General features: G+C 32.7%; 2 protein-coding genes across 2 annotated transcripts; both read right to left on the bottom strand.

The window, feature by feature from the left end:
• Window positions 1-973: 973 nt before the first annotated feature.
• On the bottom strand, window positions 974-15007 carry Dip-B (Dipeptidase B). The gene is made up of 5 exons (XM_075292532.1): window positions 14556-15007; window positions 3764-4136; window positions 3554-3695; window positions 1882-2222; window positions 974-1823 (listed from the first exon to the last, which is right to left on the bottom strand). Exons 1-5 carry the CDS (start codon window positions 14567-14569, stop codon window positions 1173-1175), a joined length of 1521 nt encoding a protein of 506 aa, XP_075148647.1. The 5' UTR covers window positions 14570-15007; the 3' UTR covers window positions 974-1172.
• Window positions 15008-16124: 1117 nt separating this feature from the next.
• Window positions 16125-17664, bottom strand: LOC142222391 (protein BCCIP homolog). The gene is made up of 3 exons (XM_075292531.1): window positions 17411-17664; window positions 17045-17171; window positions 16125-16980 (listed from the first exon to the last, which is right to left on the bottom strand). The coding sequence occupies exons 1-3, from the start codon at window positions 17531-17533 to the stop codon at window positions 16343-16345; spliced, it is 888 nt and encodes a 295-aa protein (XP_075148646.1). The 5' UTR covers window positions 17534-17664; the 3' UTR covers window positions 16125-16342.
• Window positions 17665-23234: the final 5570 nt, after the last annotated feature.

The following is a 23234-nucleotide window of genomic DNA, read 5'->3' as shown; positions in this document are numbered from 1 at the left end:
TTATTTCTATAGAAAATTTTGTCAAAATTTTATTTCTATAGAAAATTTTGTCAAAATTTTATTTCCATAGAAAATTTTGTCAAAATTTTATTTCTAAGAAAATTTTTTCAAAATTTTATTTCTAAGAAAATTTTTTCAAAATTTTATCTATAGAAAATTTTTTCAAAATTTTATTTCTATAGAAAATATTGTCAAAAGTTTATTTCTATAGAAAATTTTGTCAACATTTTATTTAAAAATTAGTCATAATTGTATTTCTATAGAAAATTGATGTACCTTTTAGTTGGAGAGGTATATTATGCTAAATCGACAAAAACATCAAGAATTCTACTAATCTACCAAACAATAAAAAATCTACCATTTTTGGTAGAATTCTACCACCTGTGAAACCCGTGATTGGAATACAAACAGAAATGATGATGGAATTCAGGCTTAATTATCACAGTATTGAAGCATTGGGCCTTGGGCGATTTGAGGCATTTTAGACAGTAAGGTTGACACTAAAAATGCTGAAGAAGAAACTGCCAATGAACTGACGATAAGTGATATAACACAAAAAGAGTAAAGTTAGAGAACTCACGGTCTACTCCGGATATAGAGCGATGTGACACAAAAAAGAAAAATATTACTGAAGCAGACTCCCAGGACCTCAGTGAAGTTTTTAATTGGAGTATATCTTTTTTTCATATTTCATCAAAACGTAATGCTGATGACATTTCTGGGGGTGTTTCACGCCATTTAATTTTTCTATAAAATGGGGGGTTCCTTGTCATTGAGCTAAACATAGTATTGCTCCGGAACAACGGGATGCGACTATGACTGAAACCTGCCCGTATTCTGATGGAATAATTGCGATAAGAGAAAAGGCGTCCCTACCTGGTCTACTAAATATATCTGTAATACCAGGGCCTTAAATAGTAGACAATCATTCATCAAAATGCTGGGGGATTATCCGAAAAAAACTCATATGAAATTAAGATAATTTTTTCATATGTTTATACTTTTTTATTCTTTTTAAGAGTAATACTTAAAATAAAAATCTTTTACAGTCTGTCAATTTTTAACATTAATTTAATGATTGACAAACTTTAAACAAGAAAATCACCAAAGCCGGTGAGGGCGAGAAACAGAACAAGAAAACAATAATATTTTTACCACTTTTTTGTGTTAATTTAAGATAAATGGGCCTTTGCCAAAGCTACAATAGGTGCAGCAGTTGGTAGTTTTGGATATTCTCCAGCACTAGCAGCAATATCCAAATGGGTATATTTCAAAGGTCTATCGGATTCCAAACCATGTTTATCAAGTCCTGTAGTTTGCATAAGGAATGCAGCTGGCACTTGATGGCCACGTGGTGTACGCGATGAAGGAGCATTGTTGCATTGAAGAATATCTTCGCCAATAACTTTGCCCGCATTAAAATCGAAGTCATCTTGACGAATTACCGACACTTCAAACGGTTCACCGAATGAAGTACCAATTTCTTGTAAATCACGAGCATGATTGGCAGCACGAGCTACACTATTATCCATAATGATGGAGTATCCTTCACCGGCGGAAACACAAGCATGACCAGTCAAAGTGGCAATAGTGAAAAGATGAGGATCAGGTAATTGTTCGGCAACAGCAATTTCTTTCATGCGACACAAAGCATCAGCCATACACATACGACCTTCGGCATCGGTGTTTCCGACACGCACACGAACACCAGCACGCGATGTAATAACCTCATCTGCCACATAGCATTCTTCGCCAACAGAGTTACGTACCATACAGAGAGCAGCAATAACATGAACATCGGCGGGTTTTTGTTCTTTAACAATCTACGAAAACAAGAAACCTTCTAAGTTTGAATATAAGAGGTATTTGTAGCTAACAAACCTGCATGAAACCAGCAACTGCTGCTGCACCACATTTATCACGAGACATACCGGACATAATACCTCCAGCTTTAATGTCAGCACCACCAGTGTCATAAGTAACACCCTTACCCACCAACATTAAAGTCTTTCTAGCTTTTTGAGGAGGAACATATTCTACGAAAATAATACGTCCTTGATGGCGTTTCACATGATTGGCAGCACGATTGACGGCAGCAAAGAGTGGATATTCCTTGGTGATAGTATTCACATCACTAATGACTGTTACCTTCAGACCATCGAAGAGTTTTGTAACATATTCTTCAACACGTGGTGGTGCCATGCGTTCAGGATCACCGACACCTAAAAATAGAAATATTGAGTTACTTTAATGTGTTCCATGAATACCATAATTTCTAAATAAAAAAATCCCTCAAAGCAAGTAACCTTTGGCAGGTCTCTCTGCTCAACCATTAGGTTCATAAATATAAAGATTTATGTTTAATTCTAAAGTAGGGAACCACCGTGGTGCAAATGTTAGCATGCTCGCTTTACATACAAAGGGTCATGAGTTCAATCCCAGCTTCGACCAAACACCAAAAAGTTTTTCGGTGCTAGACTATCCCCTATTTCAGTAATGCTGGTGATATTTATGAGTGGTTCAAAATTCCCCTAAGTTGTTCCCCCTCATTGTGAAAAGCCGTCCCAACTCGTCTATAAAAAGAAGGTCCAAAGGACTGTTATATAGTCGCTTGACCCATTTCAAACCTTCGATATGCAAAGGCATGACACAGAACTCCTACATATGGAGTTCTAGGGTGGTATTTTCAGCATTGTTTAGTCTCTACCTATCTTCTATTCCTACTCCTGAACAGCGTCAATATTGTATCTGAATAATCAAACCCCTTATAAATGACATCTGTAATGGGTTATAAATATACTTATGGCCAGTTTAGCATCCTCAGAATAATAGTTAACCGAAGGATGGCCTAACGGCTAGTAAACATTTTGTATCGGAAGTTTTATCTAAACGATAAATGGTAAGAAGACATTGGGAAACCGACCTTTATACAATTATTTAAAAAAGTCTTTGCGGCAGATATTCTATTAGAATCAGTTTACCAGAAAAGACTAAACAGGATGTATGAGAATATTGCAGCCAAATCATTAAACTGTGCTGCAAAGTTAATCCAGTTATTAGAGTCCGGGAAGACCAAAGGGTTTAAGCAATACAATTTTCACTAAAATATATCCAATTAAAATTTTAATTGATTTTCAAAAATATTCAATTAAAAATTTAACTGTTTGAAAAAATTTTTAAATTTAAAAAAATCAATCACAAAAATATAAAATTATCACTTAATTTTTTAATTGATATCGGTGATTGTATCCTATCATTCTATCCTATCTATACTATAATTTTTACGATTAAGACATTTCAATTAAAAATTAATTGGATCTATTAATTTCGTGATTTAATCAAAAAAATATTTTTTTGGGTCAGTTTTAAATTTTAAAAGTACACATGTCAAGCTAAACATAACCTTCATTATATCAATCAATAAGAAGCGATAAGCACACAATATCCAACGAATGTAAGCAGCCTATATCCCTGCAAATTCCCTATAGTGTTACTACTTTAAATCTCCTCCTCAACTAATTGATTTTAATATAAATTTTTGCAATTAACTTACCAATGTCACGAGCTACAAATCTGCCTGACTCCAAAACAATGGCTTCTTTAACAATATCCTCTGCTTTGGGATTCGATATCATCACAGACAGATTATTGATACGTTGACGTTTATCTGGAACATCTTCACGCAATTGAATGGGCTGAAAAACAAACACAAAAATTAATATTTTTTTTTTAATTTTCTACAGCCATAAAATCCAATACGAACCACATAGAGTTCCTCTAAAGCTCCAAGCACAGTACATAATTCAACATTTCGGAATTTTTTACTTTCGGGAACCAATAATAGTGGAGACTTGAAACCAGCTTTAATAGCTCTTTGAAGAGATTTAGCGGCTGCTTGTTGATACGCCCGGACATCATGGTAATCACTTAATTCGGGTAATGGAGAGTATACCACAGGCATATTTAATTTAGGTGATTTGAAGCATGACACTACGCTATCGAATGCCTTATCAAATGAACGGAATTCATTAAATTGTTCTACCAATTCGGCGGGTATCTGACGGTCAATGATGCACAAGACATCACAGCCGGATTTTTGAATCATTTTAGCCACTTGGACTGTACATGGTATTAACCTGAAAAATGAAAAGTTACAATATATTCAGAAAAATATATTTTAATATATAATAAGAGCCTTTAATTTTCTATTTTTTAAAGGATCCAAAGATTTTTGCAGAAGCAAATGTTTTGTCTACTTCAGTGGGGTTTCTGGTCTCTTAACCTACCACTTTTTCAAGTAAACTATACTATACAAACAATTTATTGTCAAATGAGCTTTATAGTTGCCATTAATATGTTGTTATTAATTGTCTTTAAACTGCCTATATAGATATTTTGTCAAGTGGTCCATCGGTAAATAACACGTGAACTACTATAGTTGATGATTTAATATGCTGATAACAACCATATTTATAACGCCATACTTTGCTACAGCTTTTTGGAAAATAATCTAATCACATATGAAGACATAAATGTGTGTTACCATCGTGAAACTATATTCCCAAACCAATTGCTCTATAACACAATTCAAAAAAAAAAAAATCGGGTGAAATACATTTTTATTTTGAACTATCCATATGAATACCATGCAAAGTTTACTAGGAAAACTTATCAAGTTTTGCGCGCACTACTAATGACTACACTACTAATGTACTCTAGTGCAAAATTTCAATCAAATTGGGGTAAAACTTTGACTTCTGGGGCCATATAAGTCCATAACGGGCGAAAGATATATATGGGAGCTATATCTAAATCTGAATCGATTTCTTCCAAAATCAATAGGGTTCTATTCTGAGCCAAAACACATGCTTGTGCCAAAATTGAAGTCGACTGGACTAAAACTGCGACCTAGACTTTGATCACAAAAATGTGTTCACAGACAGACGGACATGGCTATATCGACTCAGGAGCCCACCCTGAGCATTTTTCTCCTTGTGGGTGTTGCAAACATACGCACTAACTTATAATACCCTGTTCCACAGTGTGGCGTAGGGTATAAACACAGACCACGAGCTCGTTTTTATCAATAATTCATTAATTGGAAAAAACCAATTAGAATTAGAAATGGAATACTCATAAGAAAGTCTTGTGGTGCATGAAGGAATACAGGTGAAAAAATAGGTGATGATATTCACACTGGATACATGCAAAATATATTTGTTTAAATTTAGATATAGCACTCCGACTTGGGAAAATAAGACAATCACACACTTCGTAAGTTCGAGTTTCACAGGTGGAAATCTAAATTAAAAAGTCTGTTTTGGATTACGAATTCTCAAAGAATTCATCCCTCCATATAATTCTAATAATGAATAAATAAATAATTAACCCTGGAAATTCATCCTTATTTTTTGTACACTAACGTCATACTTTGTCAATTTGACTATGGCCTATTTCAAGTCATTATAAATTGCATCGTGAACAAAAATGATAACCAAGATTTTGTTTATTATGTTACTCAGTTCATTATACCCTTCACCACTACTGTGGTACAGGGTATAATAAGTTTGTGCATTTGTATGTAACGCCAAGAAGGAAAAGTCTGAGACCCATCGTTTAGTATTAGCGATGTCCGTCTGTCTGTCTGTCCGTTCATGTATTTTTGTGCGCAAAGTACAGGTCGCAGTTTAAGTCCGATCGTCCTCAAATTTGGCACAGGGTCGTTTTGGGGAACAAAGACGATCGCTATTGATTTTGGAAAAAATCGGTTCAGATTTAGATATAGCTGTCATATATATTTATCCCCGATCTGGTTATAATTGGCGTACATACATTCCGTACATCCAAATATTTTATGAGTCTCGAAAAACTTGCAAAATATTATCCAAATCGGTTCAGATTTAGATATAGCTTCCATATATATCTCTCGTCCGATTTAGACTCATATGACCAAAGTTTACTACCGATTTACGTGAAATTTTGCACAGAGAGTTGAATTGACATTCTACCAATGCTTGGTAAATTTGATTGAAATCGGTTCAGATTCAGATACAGCTCCCATATATATCTTTCGTCCGATTTGCACTTATATGGCCTCAAAAGCCAGAGTTTTGAAGTGATTTCGTTCAAATTTTGCACAAGGAGTACGTTTAATAGTATGGGTAAGTGTACAAAATTTTGTTGAAATCGGTTCAAATTTAGATATAGCTCCCATATATATCTTTCGTCCGATTTGAACTTATATGGCCGCAAAAGCTAGAGTTTTGCCGTGAATTGGTTCAAATTTTGCACAAGGAGTACGTTTAATAGTATGGGTAAGTGTACCAAATTTGCACAAGGAGTACGTTTAATAGTATTGGTAAGGGTACCAAATTTGGTTGAAATCGGTTCAGATTTAGATATAGCTCCCATATATATCTTTCGTCCGATTTGCACTTATATGGCCTCAAAAGCCAGAGTTTTGCCGTGATTTAGTTCAAATTTTGCACAAGGAGTTCGTTTAATAGTATGGGTAAGTGTACCAAATTTGGTTGAAATCGGTTCAAATTTAGATATAGCTCCCATATAAATCTTTCGTCCGATTTGCACTTATATGGCCTCAAAAGCCAGAGTTTTGCCGTGATTTAGTTCAAATTTTGCACAAGGAGTATGTTTAATAGTATGGGTAAGTGTACCAAGTTTGTTTGAAATCGGTTCAAATTTAGATATAGCTCCCATATATATCTTTCGTCCGATTTGAACTTATATGTCCTCAAAAGCCAGAGTTTTGCCTTGACTTGCTTCAAATTTTGCACCAGGAGTATGTTTAATAGTATTGGTAAATGTACCAAATTTGGTTGAAATCGGTTCACATTTAGATATAGCTCCCATATATATCTTTCGATTTCCACTCATATGACCACGGGGGCTAAAGTTATAATCCCATTTACGTGAAATTTAGCAGAGACTGCAGAATTATTATTCTAACTATGCAGTTCACATTTAGTCAAAATCGGTTCAGATTATATATAGCTCCCATATATACGTACACCAGAGTTGGGGAAATATGGTAGACTTTTTCATATTTTAGACCCATTTTCAATGGGATTTTCCTCCAATTGACTGGATAGTTTACACAGAGAATATATTTAATATGATATTTAAGTGTGTGAAGTTTGTTCTAATTTGGTTCAGTTTTAGATAAAGCCTCCATATATTCGTTCTTCTGGTTTATACAAATATGGCCAAAGTCCCACACTTTACACAAAATTCTGTGATGATTTCCCCATATCTTAGTCACACACAGTAATGCCAGAATTTCCACAGAACGGTTGAGTTTTAAATAAGGCTTCAAGTCGCCCGACTTGACCAAATAATATATCACAACCCACACTTGACCACATATCTTGGCGAGAACTAACCAATATCCTTGTAAAATAGCCACTGATAAGTAGCAAAAATTGTAAATATTACTAAAATTGTCCTATATCTCGAATACATATGTATCACCTGATAAATCATAAATGCTCGTTTGTATAATTGCATTAAAATTTCTCTCGCTTCATATTTCCCATATTTTTTACTAACATTGTGTTTCATACCAGGGCGTTAGCCGATTTCAATTTTAGTTTCAGAGATTTTGTAGAAGTAGAAAAAATTGTCTCCATTATAAGTATTTGTATCTGGAAATGCAAACCTTTATATAGCTCCCAGCAAATTTGAAGTAGTTGAGATGGTAACACAAATGTTGGTCTACATGGTGGTGAAGGGTGTAATATAGTCGGCCCCGCCCGACTTTAGACTTTACTTTCTTGTTTTTAATTAAAAATGAGCAAAACTTTATATATTGGTTGCATTAGTATAACTTAAATTTATCATTTTCCAAACAACCACAACACATTCCTATAATCCTTTATGGCTGTGAATTGTTTGGTAGTGCCGATGCGTATTATAAACGTCGCCTTGAAACAGCATACAATGCAATCGTTAGATATGTGTACGGTATCAAACGCTTTGATAGTTGTGCTGCGTACATTAAATATCTTTATGGTATAGCATTTGCGCAACTGTTAAACATCAGAGCGTTAATTTTGCTGCAAAAGATTATCTACACCAAAGAACCAACACATCTTTATGACAAATTAAACATCAGAGTATTAATTTTGCTGCAAAAGATTATCTACACCAAAGAACCAACACATCTTTATGACAAATTACGTTTTGGGAGATCAAACAGAAGAATTTTAATAATTCCAAAACAACACCAGCTCCTGATATCTGAATGACACTTCTTTTTCAACGCCGTTCGTCAGTGGAACTCTTTACCTGCGACCATTCAATTCGTTGTTATCAATTCATCTTTTATTGCTAAATTACTGGTTATTAAAATTTCCCTCGTTATTGTTAGAATTTTGTAGCTTATTTTAAAAATTTTGAAAATTGTCTATGTTAATTATTAATTTATTAATTAATTATAATTTATAAATTAAGTCGCAAAATACATTTGCTATCTTACCAACATTAATCACATACTGTAATTTAAAAGATCTTTGTATATCTTGTAGTCTGTGAATGAATAAATAAATAATAATAAAACACTTACGTCGAAATTTTTTTAAATTAACAAAAAAATAAAAATGTTTTATTTGCGACCAAAATCTTATGTATCAATTATATAAATTGTTTATTTCATTCAATTCTGCGATTGATACTATTTTCATGTTTGACGAAATTTCAATTAAAGAATTAGTTGGAACAATCAATTTTGTGATTGAATAAAAAAAATCTGCGATGGAAGGAAGTTTTACGAGTTTTAAGCAATACAATTTCGCGTTTTGCGAATTCGTAAACCAGAAAATGAGGAAATTGGGCTGCTTTCAACATATTTTGGAGGCAATGGTCAAAAACACCAATTCAAAATTTCCTTTCTTTAAAATAACATAGTAAAGCAAAGTAATTGTGGAAGTTTTTAATTTTTATCTGTGAAACACAATCTTAGTATCGCCCTTAAGCAAAAAATTTTCTTATAAATTTTTTTTCCTCCCAAATGTACAAATCCATATGGTAGATGTAGGTAGGCGTAGGTAGATTTTAGTGAAAATTGTCCTAGAGTGTAAATAGACCCTGTCAATCACAAACCCATGTTAAACGGGCCATTCCAGAACTGGGGCTAGTCCATACACACACCACCAGGGACTAGTCCTGGAATTGATCCATTTCTCTTAGGATATGTACTTCATATTTTTTTCATATTGATATTTAATATCATAGAGTTTTCCCTGCATTTGTATTCGTTGCTATCGACTTGAAAATTAGCATCTATTTATTTTATGTGTGCAAATGAGATAAGATATCGATTTGAGCTGTGGAGTGCTTATATAGTACGAATATTTTTCATCGAAGAGTATTTTGTAAGAGTCTACACTAAAAGACTCAAACCTATTTTTTTTTGTATATTTTCAGTAATTCAGGTCAACGAGGGCATAATAAATTTTAATTTATTATATCAAACTATTCGCCTATTTTCAAATATTCTTAAAGCAGCTGGAACATTTAGTATCTGATAATCCACATGCAATATATTTGAAAATAGTATTTACACGTTTATAAATCCATCTAAAATGTCAATTCTCTGTAAACTCTACAAGTCGGGAACATATTGATAAGATTTATTTATTAATAAACTAAATACAGGCATACAACAAATGCAGTTTATGGAATGCTAAGTGCTTAAAGATAACAATAAATACAAATAACAAGTTTAATGACATATTTTATATCAGTCTTGGGAGGAAATAATATGTGTGGGGACAAGCATAAAGTTATCAAGAGCATACCCTTTGTTGCAGAATACAAGTATGTCACATATGGGCGTTTATTATAGGCATATCATGACAAAATATTTTTCCAGCATAATAAGAGTTTTAATAACACAGAGTATCTCTTAAGCTTTTGTTTATTTATACATGTAATCCTTTGTAATATTACAAAATTACCTACAATGGCAAGAAAACAATTTAGAAAGAATTTAGAATATTTTACCAGCATAATAAGAGTTTTAATAACACAGAGTATATCATAAGCTTTTGTTTATTTATACATGTAATCCTTTGTAATATTACAAAATTACCTACAATACCAAGAAAAAAATTTAGAATTCGGGTTGATAGATATCATTTTTTAGATCTAACCAGATACAAATTCATATAAAATTTATTATTGGAAATAGCAATTTTTCAAATTTGATCAGATGCACACTTATCAAGATCTCCATTTTTTCACGAAATGTTAATTTTTACAATAAACGCTGCTGTGTATTATTATCGCAGGCATACCATAAGACATATTTAAAATAGATGGACTAATTTAGCATATATATAAGAATATGGTATGGAATGGAATTTTAGAAAGAATCAGAAAAACCTCTCCGAAATCCACTTTCTATGATTTTAAACAAGAACAAACAGATCTTAAAACTCGAATAATCCACTTCGATCGAATAATCAACTTGCACTGCCACCACCACAAAATCTAATTGCTCGTTTCAGTAATTAATATTTCTTGTTATTTAAGCTTTGCTTTATTATTGCTCTTCTTTTCTGCCCATAAAAACGTCATTTACTCGTACACATATGTTTATAGAAAAAATAACGTAAACAAACATAACCTTGACTTTGAATAAGGAAATATGAATACTGTCCGTTGATTAAAAAAAAATTAAAAAGAATGTGTGTCAGCAGCAATTACGTTGCAAATAAAAAGAAAATACAACAATGTTATGAATCAAATGGGCTTGAGGTAAACAAACTCAACGCAGAATTGTCTATTACTTATGACATCCAGTATTCACTGATTAACAATTTTTCAAAACAACTTTTTAAACTAATTTAATTATTTTATAACCTAATTTTAAAAATCTAAGGAAAAGATTTTCTAATATAAAAAATTATGTTTTCTAAGGGCGAAGACGATGCAGAAATCCAGATCTCTTTCACAGTGCTATTCTATATTCATGCAATGATAAGAGAACTTTATATAGCCCAGTCCGAAATTGATGCCTTACAACGACTTATAGAGAGGTCTCACATGACAGAAATACTCAGAGGAGTGTGGTGTTATTATCTGCTTCTGGAATTAAACCCCGACCTTCAGAGTGCAATCCGATCATGATAACCATAGTATCTTCTAACCTTTAAGATATTTTGTATATTCATGACGTAGTAGTACTTCATATCATCCAGTACATACAGGGGGAAATATTTTAATAATCTCTTGATTTCAAAACATTTTTTTCGACAAATAAGATAAAGGAATTGATGTAGTTTTTAAAGGAAATTTCCGAATCTCGAACTTCACAGGAAAAAATTTCACAAACATTTTTCCAATTAAAATTTTAATTAAGTTTAAAAAAATTTAATAGATTCAACCCATTTTTTTATTGAAACAAAAATCAATCACAAAAATTAATAGTATTAATTAGTTTTTTAATTGACTTTCAATTAATTTTTTAATTGGTACTATCATTTCTGTGATTGAAGACATTTCAATTAAAAAAATAATTGGATCAATTAATTTCGTGATTGAATAAGAAAAAAAATTATGTGTTTGGATACAATTTTCTTCACACAGTAGTTTCAGATTCATTACTGATGGTCTTAGAAGGAGTTAGTTAACCCTAGGATAGGCGATAAGCTTTCGATCACTAAGCGCTCAAAGTCAAATGTGGTCTGGCCAGACCTAGGGTTAACGCTGTAAATACCCCAATTATGACACTGTTTTTTTTTTTTTTTTGGTATGCAGTAATAATGTGATGATTCTACTTTATTTTCAATAATGCATAATCCTATAATCATGTTTTTATAGCTCATGTTTTTATTTACTTTAAATTTAGCACTATTTGTAAATAAATTAAAAAATATACTTTATGGTAAATTTCCAACTTAACTATTCGACTCTTGATCACAGTTGTCACAGTTGGTAGAATTCTACAAAAAATGGTAGATTTTTTACAGTTTGGTAGATTGGTAGAATTCTTGATTTGTGGGTAGATTTTGCAAAGTAAATAATCCTCTCCAAATTTTCTAAAGAAATAAAATGTTGACCAATACTTCCTATAGAAATAAAATTTTGACAAAATTCTATTTAGAAATAAAAATTTGACAAAATTTTATTTCTATAGAAAATTTTGTCAAAATTTTATTTCTATAGGAAATTTTGTCAAAATTTTTTTTCTATAGAAAATTTTGTCAAAATTTTATTTCTATAGGAAATTTTGACAAAATTTTATTTCTATAGAAAATTTTGTCAAAATTTTATTTCTTTGGAAAATTTTGTCAAAATTTTATTTCTATAGAAAATTTTGTCAAAATTTTATTTCTATAGAAAATTTTGTCAAAATCATTAGCGTAGCTAGACAATGTTCCTTGGGGGGAACATTGCAAAAAAATAATAAACTGAAGTTATAGGTTCAATTAACGTTTTATTTTATAAAAATGAATAAAAAATGGGACTTCAACATAACTATACAATTAATTTATAAAAAAGCAACTAAAAGTAGTTCCACACTTTTTCCCAGCAAAAAAAATTGGATGTTGTTCTAAAGACACAACCTTAAAAGCACATCAAAAAGTCCTCACAAAGAAGTTAAATATTTTAACTACGCAGGAAGTTGTTTTAATTAAATTTTTTCGTTTTTTTTATGGTTATTTTTAATAGTTAAAAAAAAGAGTAAGAATTTATAAAATGGTACAAATTTTTAAAATTTTACCGCAGAAATGCTAAATCTCTTCTAGAAAATTTTAATATTTTAATAATTTATGAAAATATTCGAGATCAAATGTTTCAGACAAGCGCTATCATAAAAACTTACTTGTACAAATTGGAGGATCAAATTAGATATCATTAGATCTCAAAATTTGCCACTTTAGATCTAAGCAGATGTACCCAGATATGATGAGACAGACTTAGATATAATTATATATAATTCCACATAAGACGAGATCTAACATCAAATCCAACTATATATAATTATATAAAAGACATTAGATCTAAGCCAGTAATGAGATCTGATCAGATCTAATTCCATAGTAATTAGATACGATTAGATCTTACCATTTTTCGGATCTACTCATATCTTATTGTATCAAATTAGATCCCTCAATTTTTACTCGGGTTATAAAAATTTTTTATTCGAGAAAATATCACAAAATTTGTTAATTCACCTTATAATAAAGAAACTAACTTACAATTTAGAAGACAATGTTAAGAAGTAAGATTATATATTGCCATCGGCAACTGCCACTACAAAACAAAGTCGTAAATAGGTTTTCAAATTCTGGGGGGGTAAATTTTTTCTGAGGGGTCTAAGCCCCTCCCCAGCGGCCTTCCTACGCCTATGGTCAACATTTTATTTCTATAGAAAATGTTGTCAACATTTTATTGCTATACAAAATGTTTTCAAAATTTTATTTTTATAGAAAATTTTGTCAAAATGTTATATCTATAGAAAATTTTGTCAATATTTTATTTCCATGGAATATTTTATCAAAAAATTTATTTCTATAGAAAATTGATGTACCTCTTACTTGGATACGTATAGTTTGCAAAATCTAGCAAAACATCAAGAATTCTACCAAACAGTAAAAAATCTACCATTTTTGGTAGAATTCTACCAACTTTGGCTAACATGGTTTATATGCGTCTTCCAGATTATTTGACATTTTCTGACTTTCTTTGACAAAATGTCGATAAGTCGAATAGTTAATTTTCGACTCTAGAACATTTTTGAAAATCGACTTTTGATGTTACCCCTAATAAAATTATATGTATCTATATTAAATTACATATTTTGTATTGGATTTGTATTACCGATTTTTTGATTAAATAAATAATCGGATTTTAACGAAAAAGCCGACATTGAATTATAAGGAGAATATGATTCTAAATATCATCTTTTTTAAAAAGGGCTACATATGGGCCAATATGTGAATGCTTTTAGCTCGATCAATTACTTTCATATCGAATCGACGTATCAAATGTAATCCAACTTGGTTCAAACATCCCCAATGTCTTTGGAAATAATATTAGTAGACATACGAAGAAGTTGCATTGAATCTTTGAAAAGGATCTAAATGGAAGACCGGACCCACCATGGTCCCACAATCGACATGTCTAATAAATCTTCCATTTTAATCTAACCTATGCGCCAGTAGACCTCAATCGAACAGCATTAAGGAAATATTCGAGTTCGAACCCAAAGTCATGGCAGGTGTTACATATACATTCCCACACGCATCTAGAATATTTAAGAATTTGTGAAATTCCAAATAGCATAACTCAGAACACAATACAAAACGTGTCATTTTCTCTATTTTTTATGAGGACTAGACCAGATGGTTGTTACGTGAAGCACTTCTACTGCAGCTAACAAACTTTCTCAGCTTTCCAAATGTATTCCATCGAAAGATGCAACTATATAAAGACAATTTTACTTTGGATTTTCTTATACTGTGGATTTTGTTATTCACTACATTTCCACATAAAGAAATTATTATGTAAATATTTTATCGCATACTTACTTGTCTAGTCCCATTTTTCCAAGGAGAGTTTTCAAGTTTATTATTTTCTATAGAACTTCAATTTGTATCCGTATTCTCGAGTACCACCGAACTAGTCAACAACACAACTATAACTGACGGGACTTTATGACCAACTGGAATTGAAAATGCAATGCCAGTCACTGTTTTATTATATGCGAGGGACTGACTGGCCCGCAAACTGAAAGTGTGTTATCGAAGTCTTATCCCCAAACGAGAACAGTCTCTCTTCAATCTTTTTTGTTTATTGGTTATTTGAGCTTGCCTGTTTGCTAGATATCAAGTGCAATAGTTGAAGATGAGTAATTTCTTTGTTGGCAATATAAAGGGGACAGTTTAAACTTGGAATCTGTGTGTGGTAAACACCAAACACGCTCTGTGATTGTGAATTAGAGAGAATAATGAATCGCGTTATCAACGATGACTGCCAATTTGCCGGTCTCCCCTTAACTATTGCAACCTCATCCCCTTGATCGATTTATTATGATGTTGCCTGACTGTTTTATTTCTAGTTGTTGTTCTGCCATTTGTTGGGTGAGAACAGGAATGTTTAAACAACAGCTGATCGAATACATACAACATTGATTCGATTACCGTTAGCTATAATTGGCTTTATTTCTAATTTGAATATTCCTTATTAAGCCCTTGTCATTGAGCTTAATATGGAATCGGGCAGAACTCAGTGATAAGAGAGAAGTTCACCAATGTGGTATAACAATGGACTGAATAGTCTAAGTGAGCCTGATACATCGGGCTGCCACCAAACCTAACCTAATTTGAATTAGAGATTGTCTTTAAGAAAACTGCTGATTACCTTGTAAAATCTATTGGGAATCCAATACAAAAAATACATGTCCATAGTAAAACTACTATAATGTATTAATAGACCTTAATTCCAGTACCAATTTGCATGACTGTTTTTTGCAAAGTATTGAGGTCTGGAGTAACAACGTGCTACACAATGTTTGGGTTTTTACTAGCTTTATTCAATCTTGACCAATCGCTACTACTTTTCGCGATATAAACAAAACTATAAATGAAAACAAGCATATTCATGTAAAGTCTTGCGTAATCTAGAGGAAAAAGAAACTGCGCATCAATTGAGTTAATTTATATTGAACTGTTCTGACAAAGTAAACGCGAAAATTTCAACGCGAAAAGCGGACATAGTACTGACCTTAAGGGGATAGAAATAACAAACTTTTTGGAAAAATAGCTAAATTGTCAGTAATAAAAAGTCGCCGTTATGCACTGGAACCCAATAACATTTACCGTGTTATTTTAATTTTGATAATGTAGCATATTTCGGTCATTTTTAGTTTGTTTTCTTCGTCGAAGTTAAGTTGATTATATTTTATGGATCAATTTGTTTTAAAATATAATTATTGCAAAAGCAAGTACTAAGTAACTATTGGGACATTTGAGCATACTCAACAGACCTTCGAATCGAATCAGCACAATCCATTTAATAAAAAAAAAAACAAAGAAACATTTTCAATCAAACATTTTCAACCTAAACTAACTTATTCAATTTAAACGAAACCATAAATAAGAAAATATTCAATAATATTGATATTGATTTATTGGTCTAGATATTCATGCAATATCTATTTGAAATCCATTTAGATAAAATTAAACATTTACAATTATTTACGAGTTAAGAGACTATATTTACTTTATATATTTCATGTATATAAAAATATGTAGAATCAATATATCCAAATACCTGTTTGGAATATTCATACTAAAATACTATAACTAATGCCACTTCATTGTCCATGTATATATTTCTGTATATCAAGTATAAGTTCCGGCAAATTTTTAGCATCAAATAATACCACCTTACGGTAAGGAGTCAATGTAGCATCACCTTCTAACCAATCACCTGACATGCCCATATCACACTCATCGGATACGGAATATTCAAATGAATTAACAGATTTCTCAGCAATTAGTTCTTCTTCGGCATTGGTATAAGTATCTTCTTTGGGTTTGCCTTTCTTGGCTTCTTTACGGTAGAATTTTATGATCATAAGAAAATAAACAAAGTTGAAGGGCATTCCTTTTTGTTTTGCTCCATTGATTTCTTTATACAGACTCTCAAGCAATGGTATCGAAATTTGTGCAGGAATATTTATGAAACGTTCGTTTATTAAATATCCTACGGGCCTTGCCTCATTGCCCAATACATCACGAAAATGTTTGAGGACTGCATCTGGGGCGTGTTTTTCAGCTTTTTGTACAACAAATGAACGAAATTGTTCAATGCAGGGGGCATCCTTTTTAGCTGTAATATTAAGAACTGTGGTAATACCAAATATAGTTCCATCTTCACACATATCATCGTCGGCATCGCTTTCCATATCGCCTTCACATTGACAAATAACACTACCCACAAAATTTTGAGCTGCGATGGTAGATTCGTAAATCAGTTATACATCATACAAATATTAAGAGTCTTAACAGCTTACCTATGATCATATCAGCCATTTGCATTGTGTTAACATGAGCCTTTAGAAATACTCTTTGAAGTAACTGGGAAATACCATGGCAGTCAGGATCTATGGGAGACCGACCTTCAAAATCTATTTGAACTTCCTAGAATGCACATATATAAATGTGGTTATGTACTCATCTCAATCATAGACCAAGAATCTCAATATGCAGACATATGTGGCGTTCAATAATGAAAGGATAGAGAAAATACTCTTTGGAATTAAACAAACACCTTTAGTCCTTGTTCGCCACAGGTATTTATCAAGCGAATATATGGATCGACACATTCCAAAAATATTTCTTTTTCATTTCGTGAAGGCAACATATTTACATTTGCATACCTCGTTTCCTGTATATGCATCTGGATGTGGCCCATCAAACTCCTCATCGCTATCAGTTTCAGAATTGGAATCACTTGGATCTTCCTCCATTGCATTTAAATTTTTTCGTTTATTTGCCGACATGATGTAGTTTATAAAAATTATAGGTAGGAATTATATGGTTTTCAAAAATTTCTTGAAATGTGCACTGTTTTGAACTAGAATACAATCAGATGTTTGGTATTATTGAGTCTTGTTGCACGTGTTGCTGTTCTTTCGAATAAGTTATTGGAGAACGTACAATATTGAACGTAGCTAGAAAGATGCGTTTTTGTGCCAGTGTTGACAAGATGTTGGTAAATTAAAATGTTAAATTCAAAAACCGGGTCAACTGCTCAAACATTTTATGCGCTTTACAGATTATCAGTTATTCCGGACGGGATGTCGGTGTTTGTAAAGAATCTTACAATGTGTCGGATCGATACGACTTGTCGGCGATGACTAAATAATCGGTAAATGTGTTATCGATCCCATAAACATGCAGCAGTATCGATTATGCCTTCGGACTTAACTGATAATGTGCACAATATATGGGATATGTTCGACACGACCACTGTCGTCCGGAATAACTGATAATCTGTAAAGCGCATTAGATAATGGTTGGTCTATGTATTCGAGTTGAAAATAAATTTATTTTAGCGATTAATTTGTATTGTCATAGCCCCCCTGCTAACATTTTTTCAAATTTATACGAATAAAAACACATTGAAGATAATGCCTTAAAAAGGAATTATGTTGATTTATAAAATGCAATTCTGCTACATTCGGCTGATGCTCCAGCGTCTATCAGTATTTATTCTTGATTGAGGCAGGTGTGTGGAAAAATATCAGAAAAACTATCACTTTACTCCATGTGGAAATTCGAAAATTGTTCACCATATACTTTTCACAATTCTGCTGATGCTCCAGCGTCTATCAGTATTTATTCTTGATTGAGGCAGGTGTGTGGAAAAATATCAGAAAAACGATCACTTTACTCCATGTGGAAATTCGAAAATTGTTCACCATATACTTTTCACAATTCTAAAGCGTAATAACTATGTTTTTTTATCTAACCTACACTCCATACTAATGATTATGGACTAATTGTTTCCACAATCGAAGTAATTCGGTTTTGGATGACGGTCTATATTTGATTTTGGTACGAAATCCATGTTGGAGGCTACATAAGGTTCGGCCTGTCCGAACTTTCGGCCGTGCATACATGACTGACAACATTTTTTGAATTTGACGGCGCTTCTGAGAATCCCCACCACGTATACAATATCCAAAACTCGCCGGAAAAGTGACGTCACTATTGAGAAGTTGTACCGCACCAAGTTACTACAAAAAAGTTTCGCATGAGTGCAATTCTTATGTGCCTTTCTGGATAAATTTAGAACGACGCCAATAAGAGCCCCTTAAAAAAATCAGAAAAAGTGCATTTTAAGATAGTTGTAAAAGAATCATTGTGGTTAAGTAAAACACGATTGTTTAGATGTTTATTTGATGAAAACTATCACTTTATTCCGTTTGGAATTTCGTATTTTTATTCACCAATATACCTTCCACAATTTTAAGCTAAATAACTATGTTTTCAGCACTTCATTTTCGTTTTTATTTAAATAAATTATAATAAGCAAGTTGCGTTTGGTATTGCACAAAATATAAAATGGCTCTTGTATTTTAACAATAGTGATGACAAAATACGATTTCTCCAATTAGACTTATTCCGGTCATCGCAAATTGCAAAAATTTTCCGATTTCAAATCGATGAGACTTGCCTCTGCGAATTCAAAATAAATTAATCAATTTTTCAAAGATATTGTAAAGCTTGTATAAAACGTGCTTAACAATAAATTGCTATATGTCTTGGCAGTAAATCAAAAGTATAAAATATCGAAATAATGTACTTGTGAAGTAACATAATAATCGCGTATATTTTGGAGCGACCCCATTTTGACACAATCTGCTGAAGGGAAGTTTTGCGATTCGCATATCGTGTTCCAAATATTATGATTTAATTAAGAAACTGATGAGAATCAAATTCAATGCAACACTGAGTAGCGTGGCACCACAATTATTTTGTAATTTTGCGGCTTCGATGTATTTCGAAATAGGCAATTGCATTAAAAAAAAGCCATTCCTTGTAACTTAAGGCCGACACACAATGAACACACTGCTTAATTCTTCGCTATATTCTTTGCTTTGAAAAAAGATGAAACACATGTAATTACCCTGCCAACATTTGTTGAATTTGGGGGCGCTTCTGAGAATCCCCACTACGTCGAAAACAGTCGTATACGATATCCAAAACTCCTCGGAAAAGCGCCGTCACTATTGAGAAGTTGTACCACGCCAAGTTACTACAAAAAAGTATCGCATGAGTGCAATTATTGGGTGCCCTTCTGGATACATTTAGAAAGACGCCAATAAGAGCCCCTTCAAACAATCAGAGAAAGTGCATTTTAAGATAGTTGTAAAAGAATCATTGTGGTCAAGTAAAACACGATTGTTTAGATGATTATTAATTTTATTAAACATTTATAAATTCTCATAAATATAACATTTATACGACTATCACATCACATTTAACATATTTTTATGCTTTAATAAAAGATTGAAGTTGAGTTTCAAGTTGCAAGTTACATGTTGTAGCGTCTATCAGACAGTGCTTTTATTCCCAATGGAGGCAGCGTGTCTGGAAAAATATTTGAAAAACTATCACTTTATTCCATTTGGAAAGTTAAAAATTGTTCAGCAATATACCTTTCACAATTTTAAGCGAAATAACTATGTTTTCAGCACTTCATTATCGTTTTTATTTAAATAAATTATAAGAAGCTAGTTGTGCTTGGTGTTTCACAAAATATAAAATGGCTCTTGTAACAATAGTGATGGCAAAATACTTTCATGCGAATAGTGATGGCAAAATACTATCACAGTTGGCGATTGTTGCAGTGTCACATACGAGTCTGTGGTAGCGATGAGGATGAAATGGAACTTTGAAATGCTGGCAGGGTATTAAGGCCGGTACTCTGTTCGGTTTTCGCGTAGAAACTCCATACAAAGCCAAAAAATGCGAAAAATTTGCGAAATTTTTTCCATTTGTGATACTTTGTTTTTTCGTGTTGAAAAACTGACGTTTATAGCACGGCGCCATTTGCAATGTGAATTAAGAAATAATTTATTTATTAAAAACTATTTGTGCGGGTTTATAAATCAAACACGGACCATATTTTTGTTCCGAAACTATACAAAGGATCAAAGGAATAGCAGATCAATTGCCCAAGGAAAAATAAAATGTTATTTTGTAAAAACAAGCAACAACCACCAACTTAATCCAATATCGCTCCCTGTAAAATAGCGCACCAAGCTACCTAAAAAAAACGCCGCTTTCTATGTGCGAAATAATGGTTTCCATAAAAATTTTTCGCAAGAATGAACATAGTACCGGCCTTTAGGTTGCAATAATGTGGTCAAACTACAGAACCTAATTCAATATATACTTGCCAGAAATTTCTTCCTTAAAGGTGAGTACTATGTTCGGATTTTTCACCAAAACACTAAACTAAAAGTACAAAAATATGTATGAAGACGGAAGGAAAAGATCCAAGGAATTGATTGCAAATAATTTTATATTTCTATATTAATTAATTAAAAAAAGTAACCGTGAAAAGAAGCTGGTTTTCAGCTTGAAAACTGAATATAGTACTCAGCTTAAGCCTCTAGATATAAATACAGATCGACTTATGGCGTTTTCTTTTCTTGTAAAAAATGCACACTTTTTTGCATTTTGCCCGGAAAATGTACTCTTTAGGTTCTTTTCTAAAAAACAGGCAAAAGTGCGAAAAGGCTTCGAATCCTGTTGTGAAAATAGCGCCACGCATAGAGGCAAATTACGGGCATTTTCAGCACTGCCAACAAACGAGAGTGCTGCCATTGCCCTGTTTCCTTCTTTGAATTCTTTTCTGCCCGCTGAAATGATAGCATTTTTTTAGGTTGCCGGTAACATTTTAAAAATGCGCATTCTGTACAGACAAAATGAAGGCAAAGCACTTTTTTCAGAAAAGAAAACACCATTAGACTCGTCCTGTATTCTTAATACAATAAAAAAAACTCGCTTGCCGTGAAAAGTATTTGTGTTTGTTGGTGTATGAAGCCTGCAATTTTTATGGAAACTTTTGTAATATTCCTTTTTTATAAATCGGTGCGATACTTACCTGAAGGCAACTTCTTTTCTATGGGATAAACTTTATTCAATGTATTGCGGACTATTATCAAGTAAATGCTGTTCCCCGTTTTGCAAATTTTGTAGCGTCATACCATTTACCATGTCGATGTTGATATAAATATTTATTTGTTGCAACAACTACCTTACTTACGCCCGTCCTATAATTGAACTAAGATTCTATTAGTATACTCAACTTTTGGTTGTACCAGCCATTTGTTTATTCCCATGATATAAGTCTCACTATGCTGGTGGTTAGCTCAACAATTTTATGCAGCATAAAACCAAATTTATCGGCATTGGTTATTGTAACCAATTGAATGGTTATGGGAATTTCGTTTTGATCCTGTGAACTTTTTTATGGTCGTGTTGGATGTATAATGGGGAAAATAATCAAAACATTGTTCTTGTAACAATAAATAAGTTACTGACATCATTTCCTCATTGTAATTATCGAATTGCAATCAACCATTTCTCTGGGTGTAGAAAAGCCTCATTCATTTCAAAATAGCTTTTAATGTTGCTTGGTGTAACCGGCCATTAAATTAAAGGGTGATTTGTTAAGAGCTTGATAACTTTTTTTAAAAAAAAAACGCATAAAATTTGCAAAATCTCATCGGTTCTTTATTTGAAACGTTAGATTGGTCCATGACATTTACTTTTTGAAGATAATTTCATTTAAATGTTGACCGCGGCTGCGTCTTAGGTGGTCCATTCGGAAAGTCCAATTTTGGGCAACTTTTTCGAGCATTTCGGCCGGAATAGCCCGAATTTCTTCGGAAATGTCTTCCAAAGCTGGAATAGTTGCTGGCTTATTTCTGTAGACTTTAGACTTGACGTAGCCCCACAAAAAATAGTCTAAAGGCGTCAAATCGCATGATCTTGGTGGCCAACTTACCGGTCCATTTCTTGAGATGAATTGTTCTCCGAAGTTTTCCCTCAAAATGGCCATAGAATCGCGAGCTGTGTGGCATGTAGCGCCATCTTGTTGAAACCACATGTCAACCAAGTTCAGTTCTTCCATTTTTGGCAACAAAAAGTTTGTTAGCATCGAACGATAGCGATCGCCATTCACCGTAACGTTGCGTCCAACAGCATCTTTGAAAAAATACGGTCCAATGATTCCACCAGCGTACAAACCACACCAAACAGTGCATTTTTCGGGATGCATGGGCAGTTCTTGAACGGCTTCTGGTTGCTCTTCACTCCAAATGCGGCAATTTTGCTTATTTACGTAGCCATTCAACCAGAAATGAGCCTCATCGCTGAACAAAATTTGTCGATAAAAAAGCGGATTTTCTGCCACTGATTTTGGTAATAAAATTCAATGATTTGCAAGCGTTGCTCGTTAGTAAGACTATTCATGATGAAATGTCAAAGCATACTGAGCATCTTTCTCTTTGACACCATGTCTGAAATCCCACGTGATCTGTCAAATACTAATGCATGAAAATCCTAACCTCAAAAGAATCACCCTTTATTTAGCTTTTCTCTGTAACTAACACGTCACTATACGTTAGAGTGCGTAATCCAATTTTATGAACACATATCAGCTGATCATATTATTTATTTACA

This window comes from Haematobia irritans, chromosome 1, assembly GCF_050003625.1.
Source record: "Haematobia irritans isolate KBUSLIRL chromosome 1, ASM5000362v1, whole genome shotgun sequence".
Lineage (NCBI taxonomy): Eukaryota > Metazoa > Arthropoda > Insecta > Diptera > Muscidae > Haematobia > Haematobia irritans.
This window is presented reverse-complemented; position numbering and strand designations above follow the sequence as displayed.

Excerpts from the sequence above, each read along its gene's own strand:
- Dip-B (XM_075292532.1), bottom strand. Across the intron at positions 3,696-3,763 it reads CTTTAGAGGAACTCTATGTG|CCCATTCAATTGCGTGAAGA; the intron begins GTTCGTATTGGA and ends TTTGTTTTTCAG. Across the intron at positions 2,223-3,553 it reads ATTTGTAGCTCGTGACATTG|GTGTCGGTGATCCTGAACGC; the intron begins GTAAGTTAATTG and ends TTCTATTTTTAG.
- LOC142222391 (XM_075292531.1), bottom strand. The coding sequence starts at position 17,533 with ATGTCGGCAAATAAACGAAAAAATTTAAATGCAATGGAGGAAGATCCA. Across the intron at positions 17,172-17,410 it reads ATGCATATACAGGAAACGAG|GAAGTTCAAATAGATTTTGA; the intron begins GTATGCAAATGT and ends TGTGCATTCTAG. Across the intron at positions 16,981-17,044 it reads AATGGCTGATATGATCATAG|CTCAAAATTTTGTGGGTAGT; the intron begins GTAAGCTGTTAA and ends CTACCATCGCAG.